Source organism: Arvicanthis niloticus, chromosome 29, assembly GCF_011762505.2.
Source record: "Arvicanthis niloticus isolate mArvNil1 chromosome 29, mArvNil1.pat.X, whole genome shotgun sequence".
In the NCBI taxonomy this organism is placed as follows: domain Eukaryota; kingdom Metazoa; phylum Chordata; class Mammalia; order Rodentia; family Muridae; genus Arvicanthis; species Arvicanthis niloticus.
Genome location: NC_133437.1, coordinates 23,537,570 through 23,550,570, shown reverse-complemented (window position 1 = coordinate 23,550,570; position 13,001 = coordinate 23,537,570). Strand labels below are relative to the sequence as shown.

General features: G+C 44.7%; 1 protein-coding gene across 2 annotated transcripts in view; it reads right to left on the bottom strand.

The window, feature by feature from the left end:
* The window catches only part of Mrps27 (mitochondrial ribosomal protein S27), a 69,634-nt gene that overhangs the window by 51,288 nt on the left and 5,345 nt on the right, over window positions 1-13,001 (bottom strand). The window contains exons 3-4 of one of the 2 annotated variants that reach the window (XM_076927272.1): window positions 4,089-4,159; window positions 1,892-1,950 (exon numbers count right to left, since the gene is read on the bottom strand). The exons of the other annotated variant lie outside the window; for it this stretch is intronic. Of the exons in view, the coding sequence (XP_076783387.1) occupies window positions 1,892-1,950; window positions 4,089-4,159 (130 nt within the window). The remainder of the gene's footprint in view (window positions 1-1,891; window positions 1,951-4,088; window positions 4,160-13,001) is intronic. 2 annotated transcript variants of the gene reach the window in all.

Below are 13,001 nucleotides of genomic sequence, written 5' to 3'. Positions count from 1 at the left end.
GAAAATGCTAAGCATTACTAAGATGCTAAAATGTGATTTTTTTAAATGCTTTTTCAACTTGCAGATCTCTATAAATGTTCTCTGCAGACTCCAACATAGAAAGCAGATGGAGGCATGGCTTCTCTGGCAGAAGCAAAGGGCCCGTGGCAGCACAGCTGGACCTCTCCCTCTCTCTGGTTCTCTTTTTCCCCATGCCTCAGGCTTCTCAGAGGGCCTGAAGACCACTCCCCGAGAGAAAGTATTAACCCTTGAAAGAGCAAGCCAAACCACACCCATCGCATAAGGTCTGTCTCGGTCCCTCCCACTGGGTCAGTGTTTCTTTTAAATGCCTTACTTCAGCTAAGCTTCAGTTATAACCACAGCTGGTGCTCTGAGCACGCCCTGTTTTCAAGTCTCAGTTTTAACCTTCCCACTGACTGAGTCACCTTTATCCTTACTTTTTGAATTTTCCCTTCAGATGCAGAGTATCGCAGTTTTCAGACTTTTGTCAATGAACTGACCACCTTAAAAACCTGCAGTAACCATGGTAACTGGACCATCTCCTTTCCTTCACGTTTCCTTTCCTATCATAACAAGTGGATCCCAGGATAGCCAGCTCCCAGAGAGTAGTGCACAGCCCACACAGTCTGGATGTTTGTTGTCCCTTCAGCTGCCTCAAAAGCAGCCTTCCTATAAAGATCCCTGGTACCCTGCGATACTGGCGTGCCCACACTTTCCTATCTGTAATGTCTAGAGACTTCATACGTGCTCCTGGGATGAACTAAAAAGATGCTATGTGCCACAAGTCCTGGGAACTGTTGGAGCTGGGACTGCTACCAGTGCCCAGATCCACAGCACAAAGTCCATCAGCTTTCTCCTGGTCAGTTAAAATGTGGTGGTGGCTACAGGCTGTGACAGGGAAGGAGGTCAGCCTATGCCATGGTAGCAATAAGCATTACTCTGAGTCAGTGGTCCTCAACCTTCCTAATACAGAGCCTCATGTTGTGGTGACCCCAATCATAAAATCATTTTCATTGCTACTTCTTAACTGTAATTCTGCTGTTATGAATCGCAATGTAATTATCTGTTTTCCAATGGTCTTAGGTGACCCCCCATGAAAGGGTCATTTGACCCCCAAAAGGTTGGAGATGGAATTGCTCAGGGAGTAAGAAATGCTACAGGCAGGAAAGCCAGAAGCTGTAGGCTCTGGCTCGATATCCCTAAATGGTAGGCCAGGGTTTTTAAGGTCACTCTGAGGTCAAAAGTCCCTCTGTAAGGATGTCAGCCACAATAACCACAGAAGGCCTACGGTGAAGTCTCTGATGTCCCAGCTTAACCCCTGATCTCAGTTTCTCCAAAGGAACTCCAAGAGTAAAGCGTGTAACTTTTCATTTTTACAGACCTTTCCTGAGGCCTTAGTGTGTTCTGTACATGCTCTCAGACTGGAGGCTGGAGTCACTTAAGCAATGAGAGAACATCAATACCACTAGCCTTGCATGGCTTACCCGGACTCTTAAGACACAAAAGTGTCCACAGAGTCATGAAAGTGTTTCAAAAAAGCTGAGAAAAAAAGCTAATTCTGATAATGAAAAGCGAATTTTTTAAAAGGTATCTTAAGAGCATTTGTTCTGACTGGAGCAAATCACAGTGGCTTGGATTTAAAGAGTCTTTAAATTACACGGTTTACATGGAAACAGAAAACAGCAAATACATGAATCTTTTGTTTTACGTTATGGACTGCATGCAACTGGGTTTATCACACACACACACACACACACACACACACACACACACACAAATGCATTTGTATGTGTATGCATACACACTTCTCAGTACTACAAAAGAAGAACCAAAACCCAAGACCCCAGATGTTGAGACCAACGGTGAAACCAGAGGTGAACGTCAAGCTTACTTGTAAAGATAGTACTCTGCAGAATCTATATCTTCTCGAGATGAAATGTTGTCCACAAACTAAAGGAGAAAAAAAACATTCCTGGTTGAATACAAATGATGCCACGCCTGGTCTGGATCCTTCACTGCTCTTTAACAGATATGTACTCTTCTTATTGAAATGATGTTTCTGTGGTAGGGCTCCATTCTGAGAACCATTCACAATGGGAAAAACAAAAGATATGCCAGAGCTTCTCTTCTGTGTGTTTCTACATTTGGTCCAAGACAAAACAAACAACAACAAAGCACCCATTAAAAGCCAAACCCAAACCTTGCTCATCCGGTACTGTTTACAGACATCATCACCTTTATCTTTGTCTTTCCTCTCCATCCTCTGCCCCAAATACATGCAACACAAGGTGGAAACGGCGGAGATTCATTTTTAAAATAAATATAACTCATTTTTATTTTATGTTCACTAGTGTTTTGACTGCACGTGTGAGAGTGTCAGAAGCCCTGGAACTGGAGTCATGGACAGGTGTGAACCACCATGTGGATACTGGGAACTAGACCCAGGCCCCCTGCAAGGGCAGCCAGTGTTCTTCACCACGGAGCCACCTCTCCAGCCCTTAGAGATTCTTAACTCTGGAACAATACTGTTCAGAACATTTACAATCTAAGCGTAGGGATTCCTTTTGTAGCAGCTTTCGCTCTGATTTTACTGTTTTAGGATTGAGGCTCCTTCAAGCTATAAAATCTACTGACCATCGGTGCTGGGGACACAGCTCGCTGGTGGACAGTACTATAAAATCTACTGAGCATCAGTGCTGGGGATGCAGCTCGCTGGTGGAGAGTACCCAACCAACATTCAGGAGGATGCAGGTTCAGTCTCCAGAACTTGACAAACAGCCCATGGAAACTGAGTCTGCTCTCTACCTATGATCTAAATGAGCAGGAAATACTCTCCAGGGGTGGATTCTGCTCGCAGGTGGGAGATCACACAGGAAGACAGGATAAGAGATGAGGCGCTGTGACTAAAGCCTCATAGAGAGATTGAAGGGAGAGAAAAGGGAGACTTTCTAAAAATAACCAGGCCTGTGGGTTTGATTTAGAAATCCATTAAAGGGCAGATAACATGAGGTGCAAACACCAACCCCGAGCCTGAGAAGCAGCTCTCCTGATAGCATGCTCTGGCACAAACAGATGGCACAGGCCCTCAGGGACTGAGCCGCTCCATCTGGATCAACAGCTACAGGCTTCTGCCCCAAGGAGTATGAAGTTCAGGTTGGAACATGCACACAAAAGCTCTTTAAAGTTCCAAGTTTTGTCTAAATGAAAATCAGGTATTTCAGCCCACAGAGGGGTGGCCACCCTGAAGCCAATGGCCTCTCAATCTTCTCCACTATGGGATATGAGTCCCCAAGTCTAAAAAGTGACAGCTCAACTGTTTCTCTACTAAGAGGACAAAGAATCGGGGATGGAAGGAAAGATTCTCTCCTTCCCCTCGTCTAGATTTCGTAGCTCCTGACTGAAGGACCCTGCTCACGTCTACCAAAGGCGTTTCCAAGATCTCATCACTCTGAGGAAGATACAACCACCCTCAAACTGCAAACGGGGAACTGAAGAACACTGATGCCCAGTATGGTGACCTGGTCTTGTCTTGATGGTGATTTCAGGTGGACTTTGACGTTCCAGCCTTTCTGCCTACAAGCTGTGTGCATCTGCAAAGTTACCTCATTGTTTGTGCCTTACAAATACAACACATATCTCCCAGCTCCCGTGGAAATGAACACACATGATATATGATGAGAAGCTAGAAGAGTGGCTGCCATGGAGGTGCCCTGTGGTGGTTCCTACCAATCACTACTCCGGTTGCTGGCCTTGACAGTTCTCCTACCCAGTGGCAGTCAGTTCATCGTTAATATCTATTCTTCCATGTTATCCAGCTACTGCTATTAAACCCAAGGATATGTTAACTTAAAAAACCCAGAATAATGTAACCTGAGGAAAATAAATCAATCAGTGATTGCTAACTGGAGTCTGGTATATTTATTTCCTTGCATTTCAGCCACTACATCACAGAATATCTATTGGCAATTATACAAACATACTACACTGCGAGACGTTACTTCCCATGTGACTACTATTTCTACAGCACGGCCTGTCTATACAGTCTTGCTTGCTTCCTTCTTTGAAAGTAGGTTTAAAAATGGTCTTACCCGTGATATTGATAAAGAACTAACAGGCAACTTTCTTTCATACGCTTTGTCCATTAAGGATGCAAGATCAGCTGTGAAGACAAAGGAGAAAGAACCCTGTTTAATATACACACTTCTCCAGAAAAATCTAACAGATTTGACTCCTGCCAGATGGCTGAGAACGTTACAAAGTCAGTATCTAAACAGATGCTCATTCTTACTCTTTTTCAGAAGTTGAAGACAACTATTTAGTCACAGTTTTAAATAATGTGTTGAACTAGAGAATATAAAATAATAATGCAAAAAGTACAAATTTAGCTCTTAAAAAATGGACCGATAAGGTGCCTCTGCAAGAAAAAACAAAGCATTAGGTTTCTCAGTCTGTAGGAAAAGGAACCAGGTGTGAGGCAGGCCCGTGAGCTGTCACTACTTCTTATTCCCTAGCATGTACACCAGTCACATATGGTAGCCACTCCAAAGGTTTATAATGGTCATTTACCAAGAGACTTCATGCTAAACAAAGCAGAGAAGCCCCGCCCCTCCTCCTGATTAGCAACCTCCACCGCCCAGGTGTTGGCTCCTCTCAACAGACCCCTTGGAACTTGTGCCAGTACACTCATCTCTAGCTCCTCTCAACAGACTGTCCTTAGGACACTGAATGGGTGACATCACACTCATCTCAGACCCTAAAACCACCTTGATCCTAGGCAACAGACACTCCAAATGGTTTATGTCACATCATATCACTGATTCTCAAGCTTACGGTATTTCCTAGCTTCCCGCACTCTTAGCTCATGATTCTACCCCATTTCCATGGAAAGACACTCGAGAGCATTTTCTTGTATCAAATCTACCAGGCCAGTGCTAACTCTGTCTTCATTTGATCTCTCTATCTAGAGAGATCCTTAAGGAAATATTTATCCGCTCATCCCCACCCCACCATTTCTCAGGGTCCATTAAAACTGTCTTTTCTGTCTGTCCCTCAATGCTGGAATGCCCACCTCTCAGTAGTAGAGTATGCTACGGCTTCACGCCTGGGTTCAGGTGCTGTATTAGAGCAGCCTCTCCACAGCTGTAATCGATACACAGTTGGCTCGACGTACATCTACCCCAAATCTCACCTTTAATTCCAGACCTGCATTCCCATTGATAGGGATATCTCCATTTGTGTGTTCAACAAGCCTTTCAATCACATGTCCTCTAAATTCTTCAAGTGTCCACTCTAAATATGCTTTCCCTATCCCAGTAAAAAGACATGGCTGGCTGGCTGAAAACGCAGGAGTTATCCTTGATCCCACTGTTTTCAAACTAAGTAACTGGTCAGCAACACTTACAGGCTCCAGGTTTGAATATAGACATATTTACTTCATCAATTCCATTGCTAGACTTCTATTCTCTTACTTCCTGACCACACTTTAATGACCATTAAAGGGCCTAAGGGATAGCTCAGTTGGTAAAGTGTTTGCCAAGCAAGCATGAAGTCTGATCATCAGCACGAATGTAAAAGGACAGCCATGGTGGCATGAGCTTATGATCCCAGTACTGAGCAGGCCACAGGGGCTATCTGACCAGCCAGCCAGCTAACGTGCTGAGCACCAGACCAGTGAGCAACCTTGTCTCAAAACACAAAGTGAAAAAAACTTGAGGCTATCTGCTGGCCTACAGCCACACATGCACAGGTGTGCACATGCAGCCAGCATCATGCACACAAACACGCATGTAATCAATCACCTCACACCCACACATGCACAGGTGTGCACGTGCAGCCAGCATCATGCACACAAACACGCATGTAATCAATCACCTCACACCCACACATGCACAGGTGTGCACATGCAGCCAGCATCATGCACACAAACATGCATGTAATCAATCACCTCACACCCACACATGCACAGGTGTGCACGTGCAGCCAGCATCATGCACACAAACATGCATGTAATCAATCACCTCACACCCACACATGCACAGGTGTGCACATGCAGCCACACAAACACACATGTAATCACCTTGCCCTTACAACTGATGTTCTGTCAAGCAAGCAGGTTGAGGGAGGCTTTTAAAGATAGTTCAGATCCTGTCATTCTCTTTCTGGACCAAAATATTTTCTACTAACTACAAACACCCATATAAGATGGTGCCTCTTGCCCTTATAGTGAAAGTGTCAGGGAAGAACTGAATTCACAGACCTACACTCAGTTTACAGGACAGTTCTGTGAAAAGCATCCAGGAAATATCTAAAGGCAGGAATGAAAGGAAGACAGGATAAGGAATAAACTGGTGGTACACGTCTCAGGCGTTCTCTCGGTGAAATGAATAGCAAATCTTGAGACATTCGGACACACTCAACTGACACTTGTTCACTGGTGATTTCTTACTGTGCATTTAACTGTTTTCTCTTCTCACCTCAGGAAAATGGTCCCTATGACTTATAGCAATTGGGGAGAAACAACTTGGTAAAACTCTGAAACCCTGACTTGATATAAATAGCCTTTTTAAATGGCTATTTTAAAAGTACTGGTGATTACAGCATCTGTAAAACCCACAAATAGATCCTTAAAACCCCTTCCTATCAGGGATCAATAATACTGTCAAGTGCACTTGCTCATAATTAGATCCTCGTGCTACCAAGTCTATAATTATGAGTTAATGATCAATATGAAGAATTACTTTCCTTTCTTCAGAATTTATACTGTATTTTTAAAAAGCCAGAATCAGGAGCTACTGGCCTAATTAAAACAGCCTGCAAGGTCCTTTCCGTTGTCCTTTTCACACAGTATACAGTGTCTCACCCATCACAGGACTGAGACAGCTTGCTGATTACCTCCAAGCATGGTAACCAGATTCTATCTGAAGACTTCACACCAAGGAGCCTTCAGTGAAGTGGAATTGGCCAGGGCTTCTAAAAAGACAACAGCTGTAGAGCCCCATCTGATGAAGAACATTTACATCCTGCACATCAGAAAGGTTTGCTGCAGATACACTATGTGTCCAATCACCTTGCATCACAGAGTTGCTATGATGAGTGAGGCAGAAAACAGGGAAGAGCAGGAGAGCCAGTTAAGCAGGACAGCTGCAGCATATAGAGGGCCAGCACCGCAGGCTCCTGATGGTGACTGCCACAGCCAAAGCCACACTTCATGCTTTAGTGAGGGGCCGACAGATGCTCAAGTTCTGTCCAATAGGTTGTGCCAAAGACGTTGTTTTGTTGGGTTCTCGGCTCCCCAGGACCACTCGCTAAAGCTGAGGCTGTGGACAACACAGACTGTGGGAAACAGACCTGCTACACGAACTCTTCACTTAGCAGACTTTTCAACTACACAATGTGGAAATACGTTTACAAGATGAAACACAGGACAGTATTAAAGTGTTCTTGTTTGAAGACAGCAACAGCACTGAGGAGCTAAGGACAAAGAGGATTTATTGAGAACTTTTTATAACAACGAAGTGAACTCCCAAGGGTTTAAGACTAAATTTCCAGGTCTGACACCCAGAGTGAGGGTCATGCTCTATAGAAGCTGTAGTAACCCAGGGCATCTAACTCTATTAGCAACAGACCCAGCAGCTGATGGTGCAGCCTCTCAAGAAGACTCAAGCTGTGTAAGAACTTCCATGCAGAGGAGGCAGGATTTGGATGTGGTGTTTAAGCCCACAGACGATACTAAAAACATCCTATTTCTGGAATAAGATGAACTGTATTCCTTTAACAACCCTTCGTACCATAAAAATAAAACTGAGCTTTGAAAAAGGTAAATAGAATTGCCAGGGGCCACATGGAAACTCATACTTGGAGGACTTGTGGGAGTTAAGTGTAATGTTGGTCACCTCAGGGGATCAGGGAGATGCTGTGGCATGGACCTTTGGTTTTAATAACTAGTGACATCACAGAAAACTCAAGACTCTGTAAGAGGCGAAACTGCTTAGGAGGCTCTCATGTAGAGTCAGGCTGGAGCTGCCTGTATACTGAAAGGAGAAACTGGAACAAGGACCTCAGTTCTCTGAGGATCTGACACAGTGATCTCTGGTGCCCCTGAAGCCCTGATGTGAGCCCAAGTATACCAGGCTAAGTATTTTATTCAAAGAGAGGTTCTTTTACACAAAACCTAGAAACAGCAAACTGATCTAAACAAGAAGAAACACATCAATCATTTCCTGGGGGCCTGGGTGTGGAGCAGAAAGGAGTAAGGGTCCCAGAGGACCAGAGACAACTGCCTTTGGAGGTGGCCTGACTATGATGTATACGGTCACACAAGAGTCCCAAAGGACCAGAGACAACTGCCTTTGGAGGTGGCCTGACTATGATGTATACGGTCACACAAGGGTCCCAAAGGACCAGAGACAACTGCCTTTGGAGGTGGCCTGACTATGATGTATACGGTCATATACAGCTCCACATTTGTCAAAACTTACTGAACAGTATGCCTTAGGTATGGCTTGTTTTTATGTAAATACTGCAATAAAGTTCAAAAGAAAGGGAAGATAGGACAGAACAGGAAACAAAGTCAGGCCTAGGGCTGCATGTCTACATTCCTAGCACCCGGGAATCTGAAGCATGAAGAACACAAGTTTGAGGCCAGCCTATGTTGCACATCATAAGCCTGTCTCAAAAAAGCAAGCGAGTGAGCAAGCGAGTGAGCAAGCGAGCAAACAGTTAAAAAGGTTAGACGTGAGAACTAGTGAACTGAAAAATCAGACAGAAGTGAAATTACACAGAAAGCAACAAAGATACGTGAGAAGAAAGACACTAAGAGACACTGAAAACAGGATGATTTCTGAAAGAAACTTAATTTCCAAAAAAGTAGACCAAGAGAATGAGGTGAGCTGACATGTAATGGAAAAACACACACGAGTGCACACATAGCCTATGGATATATGTGCACAGTTTATATTGTGTGTTCGTGGTCCATGAGTGTGTATGGAGGCCACAGTTCAGCACAGGTCTCATTCAGCTCCTCAAAGCTGTCTAGGCAGGAAGTGTGCACCCACCATGCATGCTGCTCAAGAAAGACTCTCACTGTATTTAAAGGAACTAAGCTCCCCGAATAGCACTCTTAGAGAGCCCTCAGACCATCAGCACCTGCTACTGTTTGGTAGGAAGTGACTGCTCAGCCAGGCCAGAATAAAGTGCACACTGTAATCGTCCACTCTGAATTAAGGCTGGAAACGCCCGTCTGCCTTCTGGGTGGACTCTCCAGTGATCTACCAGCCCAGGGCCTGCAGAGACCACTTAGGTAGAGATGGCTGCACCATAAATTTTCCTCTGTGTTTGCTGACAGGCAGGAGGCTGAGACTGCGGTGGGGGGAGGGAATCTAGGCCTTGAGCTTTCCCACCCTTACTTCCACAGCAGCTCATGTTTCTGGACACTTGACCTTGACTTTGTTTCTGCAGCCTTCTCCTCCACTCAGCTCCATGCTGGACCACATCGTCTCTCTAAGGCATAAAGTAACAAGCAGCAAAAGCAAGTACCCAGAAACCACCACTTGGCTCTTCTGTCAAGGACTAAATCTGCAGTAACTATGGAAAAGGACGACAGGTACCCCATGAGCTGAATGACCTCCTGAGCCTTCCTAGACCGGTAGGAAGACCTGTGAGAGCCGGCGCTGCATCCGCTCCAGAGTTGGGGTGTGTGGACCTCCTAACAATACTGACTCTTCCAAGCCCTGACAAACAAAGATAAAAGCAAAAGCTGCAAGATTAACAACAGCAAAACACAAGGGATAAGACCAATCACAACCAAAATGACCAAAAATAAGTCCAGCTAGACCATCAACCGTGGAAAAAGCAGAACAACAACAAACAGAACAGGTCCTGAACCTCATCAAATTCTTTTTCACAACTAGGACAGATGGAAAAACCAAACACATCCAACACCAGCAGAAAGATGAAATCTGCAAATTAAGAGTGTGAGATGGTCTACAAAAGGTGAGTCTGCGAAAGTGTGACATGAGGAGTGTGACATGTAAGTCCTCTATAAGTGACGAAAACATGTTTAAGACATGGCGAAATGTGAATATGCAATGTTTAAGGGTGGCATTATAATTGTCTTTAAAAAATCGCCATCTTTTGGAGGTGCTATCAAAATGCATATAAAATAATTGAGTGACAGATTTACTTAAAAAGCAATCTTAGGAGAGGTACAGGGTACAGATGAAATCGAACTAATAACTGTTGAATCTGGCTTACCCCCATGTTTCTGCAAAAAATAAAAAAAATAAAAAAAAAAAAATAAAGAGTCAAGAGAAAGTACAACAGCATTTGTGTGCTTCGGTTGGGTCCTTGTTCAATTAGAACATTAAAAAATATGTTTCTAAGAATACCAGAAATTGGTCAGGTGAGTGGTGCACACACTCAATCCTGGCGCTTGGGAGGCAGAGGCAGATGGATCTCTGAGTTCAAGGCCTGCCTGACTAGCAAGGATTGTAAGGTGAGACCTGGTCTCAAAAAACAAAAATAGCAGAAGCTGGTTATTTCATGTATTCATGCGACTACTTTATATATAACAATGGCTTTAAAAACATCTTATCTCTTTGAAATATACAACACACGCACACATGCACGCATGTGCGCGGCGCCTCCCGGGACTGCTTCAAAACAGTTCAAAGGATTAGGAAGAGGAGCAGACATAAGCTGATAGCAGCTGAAAGCAGCGGGCAGGTGCTGGGGGTTCTTTACAGCATTTCTACTTTCCTATTTTACACCCTCTCGAGGTACTAAAGTGCTTTTATAAAGCACTCTCTGGTGTTACAAATCAGAATTTCGGGTGTCTCTGAAGAAAGCTAGGCACAACCTGGCCTCCAAAGCGTGAAGAACGTTCCAGCTCCTATGCAGGTGTGCTGACGTGGTGGTAATTCACTGCATATGATCTGTGCATCTTTTTGAGTGCACAAGGCACTCAGGCATCCCTGAAGCAGCCCTCTCCAGGGACCGAGGGCGGAGTCAAGAACGCCACACCCGCACTGGCGCCAATGGGGGGCCACAGGAGTAAAAGCCTCATATCGGCCCTCCTCCCTCCTCCAATCAGCGAACCCGAGCCGAGCACCTCACGGCCCTCCCAGCGAGATGTCCAATCACGGCGCTCCACATGAGCGCGCGCTCTCTGATAGGCCCGCGCCCCAGCGCAGAAGAAAGGGCGTTTCTTGCAAGGCCCACACTGCCCGACCTGCGGAAATACAAGAAAGGAGCTCCTGGAGCAGTCGGCAGTCTCCCTGCTCAGAATCAGAGCTCAACCCTTGCAAATCGCAAGCAGTCATGCTATACACAAAAATATGCATCTATGAACCAGAGGCGGTAGCAGCTACTTCCTGTTACACAATGGCAAAGGCTCCATTTTCTTCCAGGCAGTCTGAATTCCAAACTTTACTTCACATCAAATATACTCAGGGACTTACATACACAGGGGACCCAGGGACTCATCCATTCCGCATATTTCTAGTATGAATGTTTAGGAACTAGGGCAGACACGAACAGTGACAGCTGGAAATGGTAGCATTGGGACACAAACCCAGATGCAGAATCCACATCACGTTACTGAGGGAAGGCACCAGACTATATACAGAATAGGACAACGGTTCTGACTGGAGGCAGAGGAGCAGCAATGGATGTGTTCAGTAAATGGTAATTTCCTCAAGTACTGATCTTAACAGAGAAAAGACAGTTGGCTCCCTGTATATGTGTGTGTCACGGAATATCATCGTAGTCTTTAACAAACAACTTGTTTATTCATGTGACCAGGACAAAGACCTCTAGATTCCTGTCCATACACGTGCTCTAACTATACCTAACACAAGACACAGACAGTGCCTGGCCCTATTTCCTCATCTTTCCTCCACACCTAGAAAATTGTTTAACAAGAAGCTTTCCCAGAATGCATTGTTCCTTTATTTATATTTCCGCAGCACTGTGGATAATTCATGTATGGTACATGAGAATGATCTTGGCTATATAACTATCTGAAGCTACACTGGCATTATTCTAGCACATGGCTTCTAAGAGAAGAATAACTGAATTCAGAGGGCATCTTAATGTATGTATAGATTATCTGTGACTTTCACGATGACTGGATAGCTGGTACTTTCTGGACAGAAGACAGAGAAATTGTATAGCATGCAATGGTATAGCTCCCCACAAAACCCTGCCTCTGTTGGGAACCAAGCTCTAACCATAGAATGGAGACCACAGCAAGGCCAGGGAAAGCCTCATGCAGATGAATGGGAATCGGAGCTACTGGGTAAGAATCAATGGCATCTAACACCTAGCTCCTGTTTCTAATATCACTCATGCCCCATTAAAAGGAACAAGAATTCCCAAGGAAGGGCTGAGTCCAGGCTAGGGAGGGGAAAGTAATAAGCCTAGAACACACAGTTAAATGAAAAAGCAAGCGAGTGGTGAGAAAGAGAACGTGGAAAATAACTGGGAAGCATTCATATTAGCCAGGCAGCATGGGACACTGGACTCCAAATAATGACAGCAATCCCACCAATCAACAAATGTCTACAGAATGTATGGCCACTGCTAAAAGAAAAGAAAACAGAAAAGAAAGCCAGGTCTGCTGCCTAAGGGGAACACTGATGCCAACAAGTGAATATGCAGGGGTCATGGGAGGTGGAGAATCGTCACTCTGCAACCTTTACAGTATAGACTGACGCAGGCCAGAAGCATGGATGGAAAAAATGTAAAGGAAAACTTGAGAAGCAGCAGAAAATCATTACTATGTTAAAGGTCTCCCTACAAGTCAAGAAAATCAGCCAGTGTGGTTGCAGCTGAGAATTCAGATGTGACTAGGAGATCAGAGCTGACATGCCTAGTGGAGGCATGGAGACACCAGCTGTGTCCACTTCAGAAACCCAGACAGGGTCATGTCATCACAGAGTAGTCTGCATGGGGAGGCAAAACTGGGATCAAATCATAAAGAAAGGTAAGGAAGTCATAAGAAA